The sequence below is a fragment of the Pseudophryne corroboree genome, chromosome 12, assembly GCF_028390025.1.
Source record: "Pseudophryne corroboree isolate aPseCor3 chromosome 12, aPseCor3.hap2, whole genome shotgun sequence".
In the NCBI taxonomy this organism is placed as follows: domain Eukaryota; kingdom Metazoa; phylum Chordata; class Amphibia; order Anura; family Myobatrachidae; genus Pseudophryne; species Pseudophryne corroboree.
The window spans coordinates 114,238,878-114,262,462 of record NC_086455.1 but is presented as its reverse complement, the minus strand read 5'-3'; the positions used below and the strand labels follow the sequence as shown (position 1 = coordinate 114,262,462).

At 48.6% G+C, this 23,585-nt stretch overlaps 1 protein-coding gene across 3 annotated transcripts in view; it reads left to right on the top strand.

Annotated features, from left to right (window-relative positions):
* Window positions 1-23,585, top strand: part of BAZ1A (bromodomain adjacent to zinc finger domain 1A) — a 284,468-nt gene that overhangs the window by 170,099 nt on the left and 90,784 nt on the right. For all 3 annotated transcript variants that reach the window (XM_063947878.1, XM_063947879.1, XM_063947877.1), the window contains exons 16-18: window positions 4,093-4,200; window positions 4,731-4,843; window positions 17,752-18,297. In XM_063947878.1, the coding sequence (XP_063803948.1) occupies window positions 4,093-4,200; window positions 4,731-4,843; window positions 17,752-18,297 (767 nt within the window). The remainder of the gene's footprint in view (window positions 1-4,092; window positions 4,201-4,730; window positions 4,844-17,751; window positions 18,298-23,585) is intronic.

Here is a 23,585-nt window from a genome sequence, read left to right as displayed (position 1 = left end):
TACCAGGTCTAAGATTGCATTGTACCTAGTTGGTTCCTCAATTAGTTGAACTAAGTAGTTATCATTAAGTGTGTTTAAAAACCTATTGCCCCTAGCAGTATCACATGAATCGTTTTTCCAGTTTATCTCTGGATAGTTAAAATCTCCCATCACTACTATGTCTCCTACTCCTGCTGCTCTTTCAATTTGCTTTAGTAACAAGTCGCGCGGCTATGAGGGTGGGGGCTCGCATTCTCAAACGGGCAAACTGTTTCTATGTTTTTGCATTATTCATTTTGAGAGTTCAAAACTGTGAAGTAGATTTCCTCAGCAGACAGGATGTGCACTCCAGTGGTCCCTCCATCCCAACTTATTCCAGATGCTGGTTTATTGCTGTGGTCGACCTCACATCGACTTAATGGCTTCCAGATACAACCACAAACTGCCTCGTTATGGCTCCTGCACAAGAGACCCAGAAATATTCTTAGTGGATGCCTTGGCGGTGCCATGGCCCTTTCCATTGGTGTACCTATTTCCTCCAATCGTCGTTCTTCCGCGGGTCCATCACAAGTTGAAGATTGAGATGGTCAGTCATTCTCGTCACTCTGGAATGGCACAAATGGGCCTGGTACCCAGATCTGCACAGTCTGTTCCTAGCACCATCTGTGGGTGGATCTGCTTTTCTTCATTCTGACCTTGAATGCCTGTCTTTGACGGGGTGGCTGTTGAGATAACGGTCTTAAAGAGTTAGAGACTTTTTCGGAGTTCGTTATCTGGACCATTCTCTTAGCCATAAAGCTTCCTTCTGTAAGAATGTACAGGTTATAGAACACTTATTTCCAGTGGAGATCAGCTTGTTTATAGACTTTCCAGGGTTTTGGATTTTCTACAGACTGGCTTGACTTTGGGCCTATGCCCGGCATCTCTTAAGGCCCGTACACACTGGTCGATATATCGGCCGTTCTCCTGAACGGCCGATATATCGCGGGACCGTCGGCCAGTGTGTACGGCCAATACGTCTGTGAACGACGGAGTATCGCGTCGGCCGCGCAGCACAGCCGACGGCCTATATATCTACCGATATATTGGCGCGTCGCTGTGTGTGGGCCGACCGCCCGTACACATGCTGCGGCGGCCGGTGGTGATTGACAGGTGAACTGGGCGGGCGTGTGTACAGTCCCCGACGGATCGAGCAGTGTGTATGCTGAACACACTGCTCGATCCGTCCATAGATATATCTGCAGATCAATTGATCTGCAGATATATCTGTTAGTGTGTACCCACCTTTAGAAGTACAAGGGTCGTCCCTTTCTGTTCTGTTTCTGCACTGAGTGACACACTTGCCTGATATCCAGATTTTTTTGCAGGGGTTCTTCACATCCAACCTGTCACCCTCAAGGTCCAGGACCAGACAATAATGGGAGGCTGTCTTCTGCACTTCCCGGAGGACTGGATGTGAACCCCTTCTGATTCCTGTGTAAAAGGCATACTATTGAGGGGTTACGCATTAATGTTTAGAGAACGTCCTCTAACCTAGTACTTTTCTACAGGAGTCTGGTGTCTTTTGGCCTGTAGTGTCTGCTTCCCTCTCCCCCAGAGAGGAACAGGCTTTTACACAAACCTCTTTCTAGTTCAGAAACCAAACTGTTCCTTCCGTCCCATTCTCAACCTAAAATCGCTCAATGTCTTCCCTTTAGAGCAGGGGTGGGGAACCTCCGGCCCGCGGGCCGTATAAGGCCCGCAAAGGCGTTTGTTCCGGCCCACCTGCTTGTGTCAGCGAGAGGCGTGTCTCAGCTGTCATGGCAGGGAGGAGTGCGCAGCTACATGTCCAGCGTCGGGTAGGATCTCAAACCAGCCGCCGGTTCGTGAGTCACTCAGGAGCTGCCGGTCCGCAAGCTCTGATTGGCTCACAAACCGGCGGCTGGTTTGAGATCCTACATGCCGACATAGCTGTGCTCTCCTCCCTGCCCTGACCCCGACAGCTGAGACACTCCGCCACCAGAGGGAGCAGCATCAGCGGTGAGCAGCACAGTGGGGTGGGGGGGGGGGCACTGTGGGGGCATTTGTGGATCTGGCGCTGTCACTATTGTATGCATATGTGTATCACGTCCCATTTTAATTGTCCACACCCATTTTTTCACGCACTCCGTACCTTTAAGGGGCATAACTACTGGGGGACAGGGTAATTTTTTTAGTTAATTTTTGTATGGCCCCCAAAAGGTTTTATAAATATCCAAATGGCCCTTGGTAGAAAAAAGGTTTCCAACCCCTGCTAGAGTTTTGAAATTCAGGATGGGATCTCTCCACCCTGTCTCCACTTCGACATGGTGCAATATGACTAGTTTCACTCCAGACCACTGCTGTTGGAGCTCCTCTTCTGGTGGAGACGCTCCTACCTTCATCTCAAGCCTCAGATGCTTACTCTATCCCAGGAGGTACATCACTCCTTACTATGGTGGCTCCAGTCATCACACTTTGGCAATGATAGACTCTTCCTGTCTCTGGATTGTGCCACCAAGTTGGAGGGTGGCACAGTCATTCTGACTGCTTCAGACTGGACTCGCTGACCAATGTACATGGATCATCGCAGACTGTCTGTAGATTCCCTGTGGTGTCTTCTCCTTAGGCTGTACTTTCTGTCTCAGGGCCCTTGTCTCCACCTGGATCTAGCTCGTCTAGCTTTAATAGAGAGGCTATTGAGACTTCCATATTAAAGGCAAAGAGATTCTCTGATTCTGATGTCCGAACCTTGCTTTCTGCCGGGATACTGACCTGAGCTAGTATTATTGTGTATGTCTGGCCTGTTCTCACTGGTATGCTGTCAGTCGCCGGGGTCCAATAGTTTGCAGTCATTCTCATGTTTTATCCTTCTTACAAACAGGGTTAGATTTGTTGCTACGGCTCTCCTCCTTTTTAATGGTGCATGTATTGGCTCTGTCTGTAATTTTTCAGTGTATGGTGGCCCTTTTACCACTAAATTCAGACCTTTTTATGCAGGGGGTTCTGCATATTTAACATCCCATTACTCTTTTGATGGTGCTGTGGGATTTAACGCTGGTATTGCGCGTTTCAGTCTCATCCCTTTGAACCTTTGGAATCAATGAAATAACATGTTCATGTTGACCATAGCTTTAGCCCAAAGGGTATATGATTTGAGAGTCTTGTCTCATCGATCTAAGTTTCTCATCTTTTATTGAGATAGGGTGGTTCTCTGTACATGTCTGGGTTACCTTCCTATGGTTGTTTCCAAATTTCATATAAACCAGGAAATTGTGGTTCCTTTTATTTCCAGTCTAATTCAGATTCCACCTTGACTCCCCTTAATGTTGTGAGGGCCCTCTTTTTCTACATGGATAGTAATAAGGATAGCAGCTCTGAAGGTGACCATGTAGTCCTCTGCACATATATTCATCAGATTTTAATGATCTGACTCCTGCATCTAGTGATGCTAGTTTTGGACATCTGGTCCTAAGCATCGCACAGGCGCATTCCCTCCTCTAGGGAGGCAGCTTTGGGTCCTCCCATGTTTCCAGTGTTCCCTATGGAGAAAAGCGAAAATGGGATTTTATTTCTTACCTTTTGTACTCTTTTCTCTGAGTCCATGTGGGACACTGGACGCCAACCTTATGAGCCTGACTGGCTGAGGGTTTTTTTGTTATGTAAACCTTCAGTCTGGCTTAGGATATGTGTCTGATTTTGTATGTGCCTGGTCTGTTCTCTTCTCTACTCCTCCATGCACTTGGACTTGTTGAGTTTAACTGGCTGCTGCAGGTTATAGGGAAGGAGGAGCCTGTGCTGTAAGCAAAGCTGACCTTTTGCTGTCTAGACTCCTCCTACTCCACTATACCCATGTTTCCTGTGTCCTCATGGACTCGGAGAAAAGGATTTAACAGGTAAGAACCAAAATCATTATTTCGCTGCAGCATCTAAGCCCACCGTCTGTGGCTGGAGAAAGGCCTACTCCAGCCACAATGCCCTTTATGGTTTAGCAATGTCCACCAGATAGAATGAAGGAGGAAATGATTTATCAGTATATTGATCTTGTTGTGTTTAATTGTCGTTTTTATATTGGTTACAAGTTTAACCCGATTGAAACTCATTACATGTTGGTAGGATTCGTAAGCGGAAAGAGGAAAAGCTGAAGGAGCAAGAGTCTAAGATCAAGGATAAAGAAGATAAACTGAGAGAAGATGAGAACAATGGCTCAACTAAAAGTGCAGGGTAATTGCATTTCCTGTAATAGGACTAAGTTGTTCAGTTGCCAGTTCTTATTTCCACATCACATTATACAGAAAACCTATTCTTGCAGGTGACCCTAATCTAGTGTTATCAAACCCTCTGTAGAGGACACGTGTATATGGTGCCTATAGCAATAAATCTGTTTCTACCAATCATTTATCAAGTTATAGTCTACAAAATGATAGCTAGAATCTAAGTTGTTGCTATGGGTGACTTTTACAACTTTCCTCTTTAGAAGATTTGATGCGTCCCCGCAGTCTTATGCTCCCCCCCCCCCCCCCCCCCCCCTTCTTCCTCCACTAATCTATTTACTGAATTCAGAGCAATAACATAATAGTATGCTCCAGATTCTAATTGGTGTCTCTTGTTAATGTCTGTTTTGGCAGTGAAATTAGCCTTTCCTGCTTTGCTATTCTTGTTAACCAGCTTGTGGCTTTATTGTGTTTTAGTATTAGTGTTTAAGTATGTTTTGTGATTCTTAACAATCACTAGTCTTTCCGCTGGCTCCACAGAAAGGAAGATGATTTAGACACTAGCTCCGAGTATAAGGACAATGAGCATTGTGACCAGTACATAGCCTCCGAAGATGAAGATGGATCACCACCTACTGGCAAAATTAAAAAAGGTAACCTGGATTAGACATCCACATCAAATTCAGTTTCATGTACAATGGAAATATTTATTTCTCTGACGTCCTAGTGGATGCTGGGGACTCCGTAAGGACCATGGGGAATAGACGGGCTCCGCAGGAGACTGGGCACTCTATAGAAAGATTTAGGACTATCTGGTGTGCACTGGCTCCTCCCCCTATGACCCTCCTCCAAGCCCCAGTTAGATTTCTGTGCCCTGCTGAGCTGGATGCACACTAGGGGCTCTCCTGAGCTCCTAGAAGAAAGTATAGTTTAGGTTTTTTTATTTTCAGTGAGACCTGCTGGCAACAGACTCACTGCAGCGAGGGACTAAGGGGAGAAGAAGCGAACCTACCTAAGTGGTGGTAGCTTGGGCTTCTTAGGCTACTGGACACCATTAGCTCCAGAGGGATCGCACACAGGACCCGACCTCGTCGTCCGTTCCCGGAGCCGCGCCGCCGTCCCCCTTACAGAGCCAGAAGCAAGAAGGTCCGGAAAATCGGCGGCTGAAGACTTCTGTCTTCTCCAAGGTAGCGCACAGCACTGCAGCTGTGCGCCATTGCTCCTCATGCACACCACACACTGCGGTCACTGATGGGTGCAGGTCGCTAGGGGGGGGGGGGGGGGGCGCGCCCTGAGCAGCAATAGTAACACCTTGGCTGGCAAAACTAACACCATATATAGCCCCAGAGGCTATATAGGTGTATATTAACCCCTGCCAGAAACGATAAAATAGCGGGAGAAAGCCCGCAGAAAAAGGGGCGGAGCCAACTCCCTCAGCACACTGGCGCCATTTTTTCCCTCACAGCTCCGCTGGAAGGAAGCTCCCTGGCTCTCCCCTGCAGTCCTGCACTACAGAAAGGGTAAAAAAGAGAGGGGGGGCACAATTTAGGCGCAGTATATATATATTATAGGCAGCTATAGGGGAAAACACTCTGTATAGTGATATCCCTGTGTTATATAGCGCCCTGGTGTGTGCTGGCATACTCTCCCTCTGTCTCCCCAAAGGGCTTTGTGGGGTCCTGTCCTCTGTAAGAGCATTCCCTGTGTGTCTGCTGTGTGTCGGTACTGCTGTGTCGACATGTATGATGAGGATAATGATGTGGAGGCGGAGCAAATGCCTGTGAATGTGATGTCACCCCCTGCGGGGTCGACACCAGTGTGGATGGATTTATGGAAGGAATTACGTGACAGTGTCAGCTCCTTACATAAAAGGTTTGACGACATAGGACAGCCGGCTACTCAGCTTGTGCCTGTCCAAGCGTCTCAATTGTCATCAGGGGATATAAAACGCCCGCTACCTCAGATGACAGATACAGATGTCGACACGGATACCGACTCCAGTGTCGACGATGATGAGACGAGTGTACCCTCCAATAGATCCACCCGTTATATGATTGAGGCTATGAAGAATGTATTACACATTTCTGATGATACCCCAGGTACCACAAAAAAGGGTATTATGTTTGGTGAGATAAAACTACCAGTAGTTTTTCCTGCATCTGACGAATTAAATGAGGTGTGTGAGGAAGCGTGGACTTCCCCAGATAAGAAATTGATTATTTCTAAACGGTTAATGGCTGCGTACCCTTTCCCGCCAGAGGATAGGTCACGCTGGGAAACACCCCCTAGGGTAGATAAAGCGCTGACACGCTTATCAAAGAAGGTGGCACTACCGTCTCCGGATACGGCCGCCCTAAAAGAACCTGCTGATAGAAAGCAGGAAAGTACCCTAAAAGCTATATACACACACACTGGCATTATATTGAGACCCGCTATTGCATCAGCTTGGATGTGCAGTGCTGCTGCTGCGTGGTCAGACTCCCTGTCGGAAAACATTGATACCATGGATAGGGACAATATTCTGCTAACGATTGACCATATAAAAGACGCGGTCTTATACATGCGTGATGCACAGAGGGATATTTGCCGGCTGGCATCAAAAATAAGCGCTATGTCCATTGCCGCCAGACGCGGGTTATGGACTAGGCAATGGTCAGGTGATGCCGACTCCAAGCGGCACATGGAAGTTTTACCCTATAAAGGGGTGGAACTTTTTGGGGAAGGTCTTTCAGACCTCGTTTCCACAGCTACTGCTGGGAAATCGACTTTTTTGCCACAGGCTACCCCACAGCAAAAGAAAGCACCGTATTATCAGGTACAGTCCTTTCGGCCCCAGAAAAATAAGCGGGCTAGAGGCTCATCCTTTCTGCCGAGGGGCAGAGGAAGGGAGAAAAAGCTGCAGCAAACAGCTAGTTCCCAGGAGCAGAAGTCCTCCCCTGCGTCCGGTAAGTCCACAGCATGACGCTGGGGCTGCTCAGGCGGAATCGGGAATGGTGGGGGCACGTCTCAGGTTTTTCAGCACACAGTGGGCTCTCTCACAAGTGGATCCCTGGGTCCTTCAAGTAGTATCTCAGGGGTACAGGCTGGAATTCGAGACGTCTCCCCCCCGCCGTTTCCTAAAATCTGCCTTGCCGGCAACTCCCTCTGCCAGGGAGGCAGTGTTGGTGGCTATTCAAAAACTGTATTCACAGAAAGTGATTGTCAAGGTACCCCTCCTTCAGCAAGGAAAGGGTTACTACTCCACAATGTTTGTGGTACCGAAACCGGACGGTTCGGTGAGACCCATCTTAAATTTAAAAGCCTTGAACACTTATATCAAAAGGTTCAAGTTCAAGATGGAATCGCTCAGGGCGGTTATTGCGAGCCTGGAGGAGGGGGATTACATGGTATCCCTGGACATCATGGATGCGTACCTGCATGTCCCCATTTACCCTCCGCACCAGGAGTACCTCAGATTTGTGGTACAGGAGTGTCACTATCAGTTCCAGACGCTGCCGTTTGGGTTATCCACGGCACCGAGGGTCTTTACCAAGGTAATGGCCGAAATGATGATACTCCTTCGCAAGAAGGGAGTTTTAATTATCCCGTACTTGGACGATCTCCTGATAAAGGCGAGGTCCAAAGAACAGTTGATAGTGGGGTTGGCACTTTCTCAGGAAGTGCTACAACAGCACGGCTAGATTCTAAACATTCCAAAGTCACAGCTGGTCCCGACGACACGTCTTCTGTTCCTGGGAATGATTCTGGACACAGCCCAGAAAAAAGTTTCTTCCACTGGAAAAAGCCGAGGAATTGTCATCTCTGGTCAGAGACATCCTAAAACCAGGAAAAGTGTCGGTACATCAATGCACACGAGTCCTGGGAAAAATGGTAGCTTCGTACGAAGCAATTCCATTCGGAAGGTTCCACGCAAGGACGTTCCAGTGGGAACTGTTGGACAAATGGTCCGGGTCCCATCTCCAGATGCAACAGCGGATAACCCTATCGGCCAGAACCAGGGTGTCGCTGCTGTGGTGGCTGCAGAGGGCTCATCTACTAGAGGGGCGCAGATTCGGAATACAGGACTGGGTCCTGGTGACCACGGATGCCAGCCTTCGGGGCTGGGGGGCAGTCACAAAGGGAAGAAATTTCCAAGGACTGTGGTCAGATCAGGAGATTTCTCTTCACATAAATATCCTGGAGCTAAGGGCCATTTACAATGCCCTAAGCCAGGCAAGACCCCTGCTTCAAAACCAGCCGGTACTGATCCAGTCAGACAACATCACGGCGGTCGCCCATGTAAACAGACTGGGTGGCACGAGAAGCAGGATGGCGATGGCAGAAGCCACAAGGATTCTCAGATGGGCAGAGAATCATGTGTTAGCACTGACGGCAGTGTTCATTCCGGGAGTGGACAACTGGGAAGCAGACTTCCTCAGCAGGCACGACCTCCACCCGGGAGAATGGGGACTTCATCCAGAAGTCTTCCAAATGCTGGTCAACCGGTGGGAAAAACCACAGGTAGACATGATGGCGTCCCGCCTCAACAAGAAGTTGACAAGATATTGCGCCAGGTCAAGAGACCCTCAGGCGATAGCGGTGGACGCTCTAGTGACACCATGGGTGTACCAGTCGGTTTATGTGTTTCCTCCTCTACCTCTCATACCCAAGGTACTGAGAATAATAAGAAGGCGAGGAGTGAAAACCATACTCGTGGTTCCGGATTGGCCAAGAAGAGCTTGGTACCCGGAACTTCAAGAGATGCTTACAGAGGACCCTTGGCCTCTGCCGCTCAGACAAGACCTGCTGCAGCAGGGACCCTGTCTGTTCCAAGACTTACCGCGGCTGCGTTTGACGGCATGGCGGTTGAACACCGGATCCTGAAGGAAAAGGGTATTCCGGAGGAAGTCATCCCTACCCTGATCAAAGCCAGGAAGGATGTCACCGCAAGACATTATCACCGCATTTGGCGAAAATATGTTGCTTGGTGTGAGGCCATGAAGGCCCCGACGGAGGAATTTCAACTGGGTCGATTCCTGCACTTCCTGCAAGCAGGGGTGACGTTGGGCCTCAAATTGGGGTCCATAAAGGTCCAGATTTCGGCTCTGTCGATTTTCTTCCAAAAAGAACTGGCTTCACTGCCCGAAGTTCAGACTTTTGTCAAAGGAGTACTGCATATTCAGCCTCCTTTTGTGCCCCCAGTGGCACCTTGGGATCTCAATGTGGTTTTGGCATTCCTGAAATCACATTGGTTCGAACCATTTAAGACTGTGGATTTAAAATATCTCACGTGGAAAGTGGTCATGCTGTTGGCCCTGGCGTCGGCCAGGAGGGTTTCAGAATTGGCGGCTTTGTCTTGTAAAAGCCCTTATCTGATTTTCCATATGGATAGGGCAGAATTGAGGACTCGTCCTCAGTTTCTCCCAAAGGTGGTCTCAGCTTTTCACTTGAACCAACCTATTGTGGTGCCTGCGGCTACTGGGGACTTGGAGGATTCCAAGTTGCTGGACGTAGTCAGGGCCCTAAAAATTTATATTTCCAGGACGGCTGGAGTCAGAAAGACTGACTCGCTGTTTATCCTGTATGCACCCACCAAGCTGGGTGCTCCTGCTTCTAAGCAGTCTATTGCGCGCTGGATTTGTAGCACTATTCAGCTGGCGCATTCTGCGGTAGGCTTACCGCAGCCTAAATCTGTAAAAGCCCATTCCACACGGAAGGTGGGCTCATCTTGGGCGGCTGCCCGAGGGGTCTCGGCTTTACAACTTTGCCGAGCAGCTACTTGGTCGGGGGCAAACACGTTTGCAAAATTCTACAAATTTGATACCCTGGCTGAGGAGGACCTGGAATTCTCTCATTCGGTGCTGCAGAGTCATCCGCACTCTCCCGCCCGTTTGGGAGCTTTGGTATAATCCCCATGGTCCTTATGGAGTCCCCAGCATCCACTAGGACGTCAGAGAAAATAAGAATTTACTCACCGGTAATTCTATTTCTCGTAGTCCGTAGTGGATGCTGGGCGCCCATCCCAAGTGCGGATTGTCTGCAATACCTGTACATAGTTATTGTTACAAAAATCGGGTTTTGTTGTGAGCCATCTCTTCAGAGGCTCCATTTGTTATCATACTGTTAACCGGGGTTCCTATCACGTGTTATATGGTGTGATTGGTGTGGCTGGTATGAGTCTTACCTGGGATTCAAAAATCCTTCCTTATTGTCTCAGCTCTTCCGGGCACAGTTCCTAACTGATGCTTGGAGGAGGGTCATAGGGGGAGGAGCCAGTGCACACCAGATAGTCCTAAATCTTTCTATAGAGTGCCCAGTCTCCTGCGGAGCCCGTCTATTCCCCATGGTCCTTACGGAGTCCCCAGCATCCCCTACGGACTACGAGAAATAGAATTACCGTTGAGTAAATTCTTATTTTTTCTTTACCCAAATGAAGTCTGTTTTAATACAGTAGAGATTTTTTCTCTAGCATCCATAAGGGGTATTGCGGAATTAGTACGATGGGGTATAGACGGGGTCCAAAGGAACAGGTGCACTTTAAAATTCTTTAACTGGGTGTGCTGGCTCCTCCCCTCTATGCTCCCTCCCATAGGCAGTTTAGAAAAAAGTGCCCTCAGGAGAGGATGCACACACTGGAGCTCCAGAGAGTTTTCTTCAGTTTCTTTTAAAACATTATTATTTTCGGTATGCCGTTTGGGCAACAGATTATTTGCACCGTGGGAAGTGGATCCTGTTCCTGGGGATTACCCTTCTACACAGGGTATTAAACCCCTTATTCTTGCTATACGGGATGTTAAAACTCCCTCTAGAGCAGGGGTGGGGAACCTCCGGTTTGGTCCGGCCCACCAGCTTGTGTCAGTGAGACACGCTGCCGCTCAGTCCGGCGGCAGCGTGTCTCAGCTGTCAGAACAGGGAGACAGGGAGGAGAGCGCGGCTGTCGTGTGGGAGCGGAGGCGTGTAGTACTGCAAACTAGCCGCCGGTCCGTGAGCCAATCAGAGCTCGCGGACCGGCAGCCAATCAGTAGCCGCGGCTGCCGGTCCGCGAGCTCTGATTGGCTCTCGAACCGGCGGCTGGTTTGAAGTACTACACGCCGCCGCTCACACCCGACAGCCGCGCTCTCCTCCGTGTCCCACGGACGGTAAGCAGCACGGAGGGGAGAGGGGAGGGCATCTGTATACCTGGCACTGTGGGGGCATCTGTATACCTGGCACTGTGGGGGCATCTGTATACCTGGCACTGTGGGGGCATCTGTATACCTGGCACTGTGGGGGCATCTGTATACCTGGCACTGTGGGGGCATCTGTATACCTGGCACTGTGGGGGCATCTGTATACCTGGCACTGTGGGGGCATCTGTATACCTGGCACTGTGGGGGCATCTGTATACCTGGCACTGTGGGGGCATCTGTATACCTGGCACTGTGGGGGCATCTGTATACCTGGCACTGTGGGGGCATCTGTATACCTGGCACTGTGGGGGCATCTGTATACCTGGCACTGTGGGGGCATCTGTATACCTGGCACTGTGGGGGCATCTGTATACCTGGCACTGTGGGGGCATCTGTATACCTGGCACTGTGGGGGCATCTGTATACCTGGCACTGTGGGGGCATCTGTATACCTGGCACTGTGGGGGCATCTGTATACCTGGCACTGTGGGGGCATCTGTATACCTGGCACTGTGGGGGCATCTGTATACCTGGCACTGTGGGGGCATCTGTATACCTGGCACTGTGGGGGCATCTGTATACCTGGCACTGTGGGGGCATCTGTATACCTGGCACTGTGGGGCATCTGTATACCTGGCACTGTGGGGGGCATTTGTATACCTGGCACTGTGGGGGCATCTGTATACCTGGCACTGTGGGGACATCTGTATACCTGGCACTGTGGGGACATCTGTATACCTGGCACTGTGGGGACATCTGTATACCTGGCACTGTGGGGACATCTGTATACCTGGCACTGTGGGGACATCTGTATACCTGGCACTGTGGGGGGCATCTGTATACCTGGCACTGTGAGGGTCATTTGTATACCTGGCACTGTGAGGGGCATTTGTATACCTGGCACTGTGAGGGGCATTTGTATACCTGGCACTGTGAGGGGCATTTGTATACCTGGCACTGTGAGGGGCATTTGTATACCTGGCACTGTGAGGGGCATTTGTATACCTGGCACTGTGGGGGGCATTTGTATACCTGGCACTGTGGGGGCATCTGTATACCTGGCACTGTGGGGACATCTGTATACCTGGCACTGTGGGGGCATTTGTATACCTGGCACTGTGGGGGCAATTGTGGATCTGGCATCACACTATTGGGGGCATATGTGTATCACGTCCCATTTTAACTGGCCACACCCATTTTTTTGGCGCGTGCGCGCCTCCGGCGCGCACACACACACTACCTCTAAGGGGCAGACCTACTGGGGGGCAGGGTAATTTTTTAAGTTGAGAATTTTTGTACGGCCCCCGAAGGATTTTATAAATATCCAAATGGCCCTCGGTAGAAAAAAAGTTCCCCACCCCTGCTCTAGCGGACGCTGTAGCACAGCAGTCGTTTTTCTTAACACAGAGCGAACTCAGTGTCACTTTCCATGATTCTGCAGAGTTAGATGACCTGTTTTAACTTAGCCTGGAAAAATCCAGATAAGAAATACCAAGTGTCAAGACTTTTTTTTGCACACTTTCCCATTTGCTTCTGAAAGCAGGAAACTCTGGGAAGAACCCCCGGCTGTAGACATATCAGTCTCTTGCCTATCTAAAAAGCGGTATTGCCAGCTTCGGGCTCCTTTACCATAAAGGATAGAAAAATAGAGACTACAGTGAAGTCTATCTACACAGCAACAGGTATATCACAAAGACTGGTCATAGCAGGTTGCTGGATGACTCATGCCATTCATAGGTGGGCTACTCAAATTCAAGAGGGCATCTCAGGGAATATGTCCCTGGTCACTATGGTGCCTCTCCTAAAACACATTCAGGACACTGTACGCATCCTGTGCGACTCAAGGAGATGGGCAATACTAATGCTAGGACCACTGCTATGGCAGTGTCGGCGCGCAGAGCTTTGTGGTTGCATCAGTGGATAGCGGACACAGAGTCCAAGCACAGTGTAGAGTCTCTTCCTTTTTCAGGGGATTGGCTCTTCGAGGTGGAATTGGATACGTGGATTTAAAACATTACTGCCGGGAAATCCACATTTCTCCCCTCTGGGGCCCTGCCGGCTAGACGTTCCTACCCGGGGCCGTCTACCAGGTCCTTTCGGTCTAACAGATTTAGATCTAGGGCCAGAGGGGCCTCCAATACGGTTAGAGTCACCAGAGGTAAGACAAGAAAACCAGCAATCGCAGGTTATCAGGAGAGCATCAGCTCAGCTTCCACTAAGGCCTCAGCATGACCGTGCCCACCCACCCCGAGGGGATCTCGAGGTGGGCACTCGGCTGCGTCACTTCAGCCGCATCTGTGAAAGTTCCTGCCAGGATTCCTGGGTAAAGGACCTCATTTATCAGGGCTACAAGCTGGAGTACGACAGCGCTCCTCCCCAACGATTTATCAAATCAAGCTTACCAGCTTTGGAGGATACGCGTGTTACGCTGCAACAGGCCATCCAAAAATTGGTCCAGTCCCAAGTAATTGTTCCAGTGCCACTGCAACAACAGAAAAAGGGTTACTACTCCAACCTGTGCGTGGTACCGGGACGGTTCAGCAAGGCCCATTTTGAATCTTAAATCCTTGAACCCTTACTTAAAGGTTTTCAAGTTCAATATGGAATCCTTGTGAACAGCGATTGAGGGCCTTTAAGAACGGGAGTTCATGGTCTCACTGGATATAACGGACAGCTATCTCCATATCCCGATTTGGCCACCTCACCAGGCTTACCTAAGGTTTTGCTCCATATAGACCACACTATCCAACTTCTGTCACACCATCGGTGGGATCCTCAATTTACAGAAGTCCCACCTGGAGCCAACTCAGCGGCTCCTGTTCCTGGGAATGTTGCTGGATACTGTGGCCCAGAAAGTGTTCCTCCCAGAGGACAAAGCGAGAACCCTCCGGGAGATGGTCCAAATGGTTCTCCGGCCTACTTGAATATCCATCCATCTTTGCATAAGATTGTTGGGGAAGATGGCAGCCTCATATGAGGTGATCAAGTATGGAAGGTTCCATGCCAGAACATTTCAATTGGATCTCCTGAGCAAGTAGTCCGGCTCACCTCTTCAGATGCACTGGATAATACGGCTGTCACCTCATGCCAGGATTTCCCTCCTGTGGTGGCTGTAGACCTCCAACCTACTGAAAGGCCGATGTTTTGGGATTCAGGATTGGATCCTCACGACAGATGCAAGTCTGAGAGGATGGGTGCTCAGTTCCAGGGCAGGTGGTCATCCCACGAAGCCCTACTTCAGTCAACATTCTGGAGCTTTGAGCGATCTACAATGCTCTGCTTCAGGCCTCTCCACTACTCGGGGATCACGCAATCCAAGTTCAGTCTGACAACGCCACGGCAGTGGCGTACATAAATAGACAAGGTGGAACAAAAAGCATAGCCTGCATGCGAGAAGTGTCAAAGATACTCCTCTGGGCAGAAGGAAATGTAAGAGCAATGTCCGCTATCTTCATTCCGGGAGTGGACAACTGGGAAGCAGACTTCCTGAGTCGTCACAATCTCCACCTGGGAGAGTGGGGTTGCCCACAAATAGACATGATGGTTTCTTAAGCTTCGCTGGTATTGCTCACGAACCAGGGACCCCCAGGAGAGGGCAGTAGATGCATTGACGTCGCCTTGGCCTTATCAGCTGGTCTACCTGTTTCCTCCGATTCTATTCATCCCAAGGATGCTAAAGCTGAAGAATGGACATACTTGAGAGAAGGAACATAATGAGTGGTGAGATTCACACACCAGCAAAACAACATAAAAAGACCAGCAACGGCTGGTAACAATACAGCAGCAGCTGAACAGCGAACGTTATAAGGGAAAACCAGCCGAAAAGTCAATGCACTGAGGCGGGCGCCCAATATCCCTTATGGACTACGAGAAAAGGATTTACCAGTAGGTAATTAAAATCCTATTTTCTCTAGTATCCATAAGGGATATTGGAGAATTAGTACCAGGGGGACGTCCCAAAGCTTCCAGAACGGGTGGGAATGTGCGGAGACGTCTGCAGCACGGCCTGACCAAACTGGGTATATCCTCTTTGGCCAGTGTATCAAGCCTGTAGAACTTCACAAAGGTGGTCTTCCCGACCAGGTAGCAGCTCGCCATAGTTGCAAGGTCAAGACTCCACGGGCAGGTGCCCAGGAAGACCCCACTGATCTCGTAGAGTGGGCCTTCAGAGACTGTGGAACAGGTAAAGCTGCCAACACATAGGCCTGTTGGATAGTAAGCCTAAGCCAACGAGCAATGGACTGCTTAGAAGCAGGGCAACCCTTTTTCTGCGCATCATTGAGCACAAACAAGGAATCCGTCTTTCTGATCCGAGCTGTACGCTTGATATAGATCTTCAAGGCTTGCACAGCATCCAATGCCTCCGGGAGGAGCAGAAGTGCTAGAACCTGACGGAACGCAAAGACGACCTTCGGCAGGACCTGCTGCCTAGACTTAAGCTCCGCTCTGTCCCCGTAAAAGACCAAGTAGGGACTTTTACACGATAAGGCCCCCAATTCTGAGTGGAGTTAAGAAAATACAAAGATCTTAGAAATGCAGTTGCTGCTAATATCAGTCTGGGGACAAAGAGCTACCAAACAATCTCAAGCTGCTCATTCAACATTGAGAGCGAGACCACCGTTTTCAGCCTTTGCAAGAGTGGGTGACCTAGAACAAGTTTCACCCAAAAATCAGACTGTATGATGCTTGAGAATTCACAAAAGAAAGCAAACAAGATCCCAAACTATAACAGACTTCCTACATGCTTCTGTCAACATGGTAAGGGACTGTGCCATCAGTATAGAAAAAAAGTACAGTATATCGGTTATGGAAAGATAGCCAGAAGCAAATTTCACAGTTTATGACTTTGGCTTGCAAAGTTGCATCCGAGTGAATAGCTGAGGCTCGAGTGGAATTGTTTCGTCTTGATGCACAGCTGTCGAGCAATTGTTAAGTAGTTACTATTTGGGATTTACAACGATAGGACCTTGATAAATGTTAGGCCACTTAGAACAAGGAGCATGGCAAAATTCCTAAACACTACAAACAAAATTGAAAAGAGATTGGTTGGAAAAGAAAACAATCCCATGTTTTGGAATGACCACGTTAAGATTTAGACCTCAACATGTTAAGGTACGCTGTGGCAGAATCTCATGAAAGGTGGACGTAAACAAATATTCATTGATCTTCTCAATGTTGGGAGTCTAACAATATTTCTCACATATGATGTGACTGATAGTCATGAAAAAAATGATTGTTCAAAGTTATTGCTGAAGATGATTCTACAAGCTACTGAATCATGTACCTTATTTTTATTTCTTGGTTCTTTGAAAATACTCAACCATTAGTGAATTTTAGAGTACATATCCACACCTAGGCTTGGTAAGCTCTGGAGTACCGCTGTAATCCAGTCCTTGGTAGAATCAAGTTCAAATGTTTCTTCTTGGCAGGAAGGTGAAGGAGTTGAGGATTCCGGTTCTGCAGATTCCACATGCTTTCAAGGAGATTCCACTAGGCAGCAGGGTATAGATGGTCTCTGGGCAGGCTTGTAACATCTTTTTCATTTGTAGTACAAAAGATCATGGCTGTGTGTGTGTGTGTGTGTGTGTGTGTGTGTGTGTGTGTGTGTGTGTGTAGCATTGTTTTGTGGCAGTGAGTCTGCATGGACGCGCCTCACCACCTCATTCCTTCCAACGTCAGACCTGCCGGAAGGCGGCCATGGCAGGTTCACAGGTAGCTGTGTACAGCCGGAGTATGGACGCCTTTGATGAGAGCTATGAGGGTTAGGAGATGTACACATGCCTCCATTTTGCTCTGTGTGGACCTTTACTGTGACTGGGAGCTCTGAGTGGGGACTACGCATACACTTTTCTCTTCTGCGCAGCTGACTACATCACTGGATTGACCTGCATTCATGTCCGACGGGCAATGCCGCAGATGCCCTGTGTGAGCGTGCATAGTCTGCATCATAGTGCATACACACTAGACGATATGACCGATGTGTCTGAATCAGGCACATTGTCTACTATGTCGTCTAGTGTGTACCCAGCTTAAGCTTGACCGTAGACTCCTTACATTATAGATATAGTTGTACTTGATTAAGACTAAACAGAGTTTTGTAGGACACGTCAGAAAAGAGAGGTTACATATAAGTTTTTGGTTTTACAATGTGAGTTAGGATTCCCGGCTCTTAAACTTATCATCCTGACTGATCACTCACAGACATCCCTAAATGACCACAATAGCAGGATGGGGAAAGGTGAGGTATTTTTTTATGGTTATTTTAGATATCTTTATAGTGAGTAGCATCTATTATCATGGACACTGTAACAACATAAGTGCTGATTTCCGACAAAAAACACTTTTTTAGTTTTGTTTTAGTTCCTGGAACTACAAATTGCGGCATAATTTTTTTTCTTCTCTTGTTTGCTTAGGCATGAATGGTCCAAACATCTGTAAATTAAAGAATAGAGACTGCCTCGGAAAAAACTTGGCCCTAACAGTGGATGATGAAGAGTGGAGGCAGAAACAGGAGAAAAGAGAACAGGAATTGTTGGAAAAGCTGCAACAAGTCACAGCCTGCACGAACATCTACCCTCTAGGCCGGGATCGCTGGTACAGGCGATTCTGGACCTTCTTTTCTGTTCCAGGCCTGTTTGTAGAGGAGGATTATACTAATATCACTGAGGATATGCTGCAACCTCAACCTGCTTCTCAAAGAGAATCTGAGAGTAATGCTGCAGTGAATGGCCATGAATCCTCTATCCATGAGGTTAAAGACGACCATAAACCTTCTAAACCAGTCAATAAGCCAAACCGCTGGTGCTTTTATAACTCCGAAGAACAACTAGAGGAACTGATTGAAAGTCTGAACACACGAGGGTATAGAGAGAGCACGCTTAAAGATGTACTTGTACAAGACAAGAATAAAGTCTGTCAGCGACTGAGTAATTGCGCAGCTAATCGTTTCCATATACCAGGTATTTCTTTATTACGTGGCATTTTCAATAACCTCTCATTTTGTTGTACTGCACCAGATAATACATTTGATTTCTGAATGAAAAAGAAAAATCTTAAAAGTATAGTAATCCATACCTATCTCTCTAAGGACGGTATCCAGTTAGCCCCGATAATTTTTCTTCCGAAAAAACAAACTGGGTGATATTGCGATTTTTGACCGATGGTCATTGTCGGGTTTTACAATTAAGCCTCCCATTTTTTGGGCGATAACACATGGTATACGGGGTGATCTATCCCATGTGTTATCGCACATCTGTGGGCTGCTTGTTGGTGGATTTTGCTTCAGGTGAGGAAAAAAAAACACACACCAAACTTTCATTATCATTGGTAATTGCTGTCTCTTTTCCTAAAGGCTGTACATTACAAAACAGCCTTAGCCTTCAACCTTACAGAAATTGTGAGCAGACATAATTTGATTGTAAAAATAAGGTGGCGCTTAGAAGGAAAAAAAAAAAGAATATAGTCTTTATGTATAATGTAAAATCTTACTACGTGTAAAGATGTGATGCAGGTAAAATACCAGCTGTCGGGATCCTGGCATTCAGGAGACTGAAGCCGTAAGAATCCCCACAGCCAGTAAAATACAGCTGAACGGAGTCCTGACCACCGTAGGTTATTCCAACTCGATTTTTGAGTCCACGCCACCAACCGAGTAGGAATATAACGTGGCAAACAAATCGAGCCACTGGGCCCGAAGCGTCGCAAGCTGCCTCGCTTCCAACAGATCGGATGCCGCTGTCTGTATACTAACAGCCGGCAACCCATCTGCCTGTAAACATACTGATCTTGTAAATACATATCAAACAAATTAAATTACAGTTACTGATTAACATAGTGATACATACGATAATGGCACAATGTGTATAGCATAAAAAGCTAGAATGAATAGCTAGATAAAAAAGTTAAACCATTACCTGGGTAAATGAAGCACTCCACATATGAAAGATCCCAAGTATACTGAATTAAATGGATTGTTTATCCATTCCCTTCATTTTAATTCATGAACGAAACTTCATTGTCACTTGACAGTTACCTTTTTATTTTGATAGTTTTTTTCTTAGGCTAGTTTATCTTGAATTAGATATACCTCATTTGTAATTTAGCACATACTAATAAGTGTTGTGAATTCTGTTGGCTAATGTAATTATGCTGTTTTCTCTAACGTCCTAGTGGATGCTGGGGACTCCGTAAGGACCATAGGGAATAGACGGGCTCCGCAGGAGACAGGGCACTTTAAGAAAGACTTTGGATTCTGGTGTGTTCTGGCTCCTCCCTCTATGTCCCTCCTCCAGACCTCAGTTTGAATCTGTGCCCGGACGAGCTGGGTGCTACTTAGTGAGCTCTCCTGAGCTTGCTAAAAAGAAAGTGTTTTGTTAGGTTTTTTTATTTTCAGAGAGATCTGCTGGCAACAGACTCTCTGCTACGTGGGACTGAGGGGAGAGAAGCAGACCTACTCACTGTGGATAGGTCATTCTTCTTAGGCTACTGGACACCATTAGCTCCAGAGGGATCGTACACAGGATCGCACCCTTGGTCGTCCGATCCCGGAGCCGCACCGCCGTCCCCCTCGCAGAGCCAGAAGACAGTGTCAGAAGCAAGAAGACGTCGAAATCGGCGGCAGAAAACTCCAGTCTTCACATGAGGTAGCGAGCGCACAGCACTGCAGCTGTGCGCCATTGCTCCCACACTAAACCCACATACTCCGGTCACTGTAGGGTGCAGGGGGGGGGCGGCGCCCTGGGCAGCAATTAGGAACATCTTGGCAAAAAGTAGCATATATACAGTTGGGCACTGTATATATGCATGAGCCCCCGCCATTATTTTACACACAAACGCGGGACAGAAGCCCGCCGCTGAGGGGGCGGGGCTTCTTCCTCAGCACTCACCAGCGCCATTTTCTCTCCACGGCTCCGCTGAGAGAAAGCTCCCCAGGCTCTCCCCTGCAGAATCGCGGTAGTTGAGGGTAAAAAGAGAGGGGGGGCACATAAATTTGGCGCAAAAACAATATATACAGCAGCTACTGGGTTAACACTAAGTTACTGTGTGACTCCTGGGTAATATAGCGCTGGGGTGTGTGCTGGCATACTCTCTCTCTCTCTCCAAAAGGCCTTGTGGGGGAACTGTCTTCAAATAGAGCATCCCCTGTGTGTGTGATGTGTCGGTACGCTTGTGTCGGCATGTTTGACGAGGAAGACTATGTGGAAGCAGAGCAAGAGCAAATGAATGTGGGGTCGCCGCCGACGACGCCGACACCCGATTGGATGGATATGTGGAAGGTTTTAAATGATAATGTCACTTCCTTGCATAAAAGGTTGGATAAAGTTGAAGCCTTGGGACAGCCGGGGTCTCAGCCCATGCCTGATCCTATGTCGCAGAGGCCGTCAGGGTCTCAGAAGCGCCCACTATCCCAAATTGTTGACACAGATGTCGACACGGATTCTGACTCCAGTGTCGATGGCGATGATGCAAAGTTACAGCCTAAAATGGCTAAAGCCATCCGTTACATGATTATAGCAATGAAGGATGTGTTGCACATCACAGAGGAAACCCCAGTCCCTGACAAGAGGGTTTATATGTATGGGGAAAAAAGGCATGAGGTGACCTTTCCCCCTTCACATGAGTTAAATGAGTTATGTGAAAAGGCTTGGGAATCTCCAGATAGAAAGCTGCAGATTTCCAAACGGATGCTTATGGCGTATCCTTTCCCGCCAACGGACAGAGTACGCTGGGAATTCTTCCCTAGGGTAGACAAAGCTTTAACACGCTTATCCAAAAGGGTAGCCCTGCCGTCACAGGATACGGCCACCCTAAAAGATGCTGCGGCTAGAAAGCAGGAGGGTATCCTGAAGTCCATTTATACACATTCAGGTACCCTACTAAGGCCGGCGATTGCGTCGGCCTGGATGTGTAGTGCTGTAGCAGTATGGACAGATACCTTATCTGAGGAACTTGATACCTTGGACAAGGATACTATAGTGCTGACCCTGGGGCATATAAAAGACGCTGTCCTATATATGAGAGATGCTCAAAGAGACCTTAGCCTACTGGGCTCTAGACTAAATGCAATGTCGATTTCTGCCAGAAGGGTCCTGTGGACTAGGCAGTGGACAGGCGATGCCGACTCAAAAAGGCACATGGAGGTTTTACCTTACAAGGGTGAGGAATTGTTTGGGGACGGTCTCTCGGACCTGGTCTCCACAGCTACGGCTGTAAAGTCAATTTTTTTACCATATATTCCCTCACAACCTAAGAAAGCACAGTATTATCAAATGCAGTCCTTTCGATCACAAAAAGGCAAGAAAGTACGAGGTGCGTCCTTTCTTGCCAGAGGCAGGGGTAGAGGAAAGAAGCTGCACACCATACAGCTAGTTCCCAGGAACAGAAGTCCTCCCCGGCTTCCACTAAATCCACCGCATGACGCTGGGGATCTACAGGCGGAGCTAGGCCCGGTGGGGGCGCGTCTGAGAAATTTCAGCCACAAGTGGGTTCACTCCCAGGTGGATCCCTGGGCTATAGAGATTGTGTCTCAGGGATACAAGCTGTAATTCGAAGAGATGCCCCCTCACCGTTACCTCAAATCGGCCCTGCCAGCTTCCCCCTTAGAGAGGGAAATAGTGTTAGCTGCAATTCACAAATTGTATCTTCAGCAGGTGGTGGTAAAGGTTCCCCTCCTTCAACAGGGAAGGGGTTAATATTCGACCATGTTTGTGGTACCGAAACCGGACGGTTTGGTCAGACCCATATTGAATTTAAAATCCCTGAACATATACCTGAAAAGGTTCAAGTTCAAGATGGAATCGCTCAGAGCGGTCATCGCAAGCCTGGAAGGGGGATATTTTATGGTGTCTCTGGACATAAAGGATGCTTACCTTCATGTCCCCATTTATCCACCTCATCAGGCGTACCTCAGATTTGTGGTACAGGACTGTCATTACCAATTCCAGACGTTGCCGTTTGGTCTCTCCACGGCACCGAGAATATTTACCAAGGTAATGGCGGAGATGATGGTGCTCCTGCGGAAGCAAGGGGTCACAATTATCCCATACTTGGACGATCTCCTCATAAAGGCGAGGTCCAGAGAGCAGTTGCTGATCAGCATAGCACGCTCTCGGGAGGTGTTACAACAGCACGGCTGGATTCTAAATATTCCAAAGTCGCAGCTGATTCCTACGACTCGTCTGCCCTTCCTGGGCATGATTCTGGACACAGACCAGAAGAGGGTTTATCTCCCGATGGAGAAGGCTCAGGAGCTCATGACACTGGTCAGAGACCTATTAAAACCAAAACAGGTGTCGGTGCATCACTGCACGCGAGTCCTGGGAAAGATGGTGGCATCATACGAGGCCATTCCATTCGGCAGGTTCCATGCGAGGACCTTTCAATGGGATCTGTTGGACAAGTGGTCCGGATCACATCTTAAGATGCACCGGCTGATCACCCTATCTCCCAGGGCCAGGGTGTGTCTCCTGTTGTGGCTGCAGAGTGCTCACCTTCTCGAGGGCCGCAGATTCGGCATTCAGGACTGGGTCCTGGTGACAACGGATGCAAGCCTCCGATGGTGGGGGGCAGTCACACAGGGAAAAAACTTCCAAGGTCTGTGGTCAAGTCAGGAGACTTGCCTTCACATCAATATCCTGGAACTAAGGGCCATATACAACGGCCTACGTCAAGCGGAGACCCTGCTTCGCGACCAACCGGTTCTGATTCAGTCAGACAACATCACCGCAGTGGCTCATGTAAACCGCCAAGGCGGCACAAGGAGCAGGGTGGCGATGGCGGAAGCCACCAGAATTCTTCGCTGGGCGGAGAATCGCGTAAGAGCACTGTCAGCAGTGTTCATTCCGGGAGTGGACAACTGGGAAGCAGACTTCCTCAGCAGGCACGACCTCCACCCGGGAGAGTGGGGACTTCATCAAGAAGTCTTCACGCAGATTGTAAGTCGGTGGGAACTGCCACAGGTGGATATGATGGCATCCCGCCTCAACAAAAAGCTACAGAGGTACTGCGCCAGGTCAAGAGACCCTCAGGCGATAGCTGTAGACGCACTAGTGACACCATAGGTGTTCCAGTCGGTCTATGTATTCCCTCCTCTTCCCCTCATACCCAAGGTGCTGAGGATCATAAGAAAAAGAGGAGCGAGAACAATACTCATTGTTCCGGATTGGCCAAGAAGGACTTGGTATCCAGATCTGCAAGAAATGCTCACAGAGGACCCGTGCCTCTAAGACAGGACTTGTTGCAACAGGGG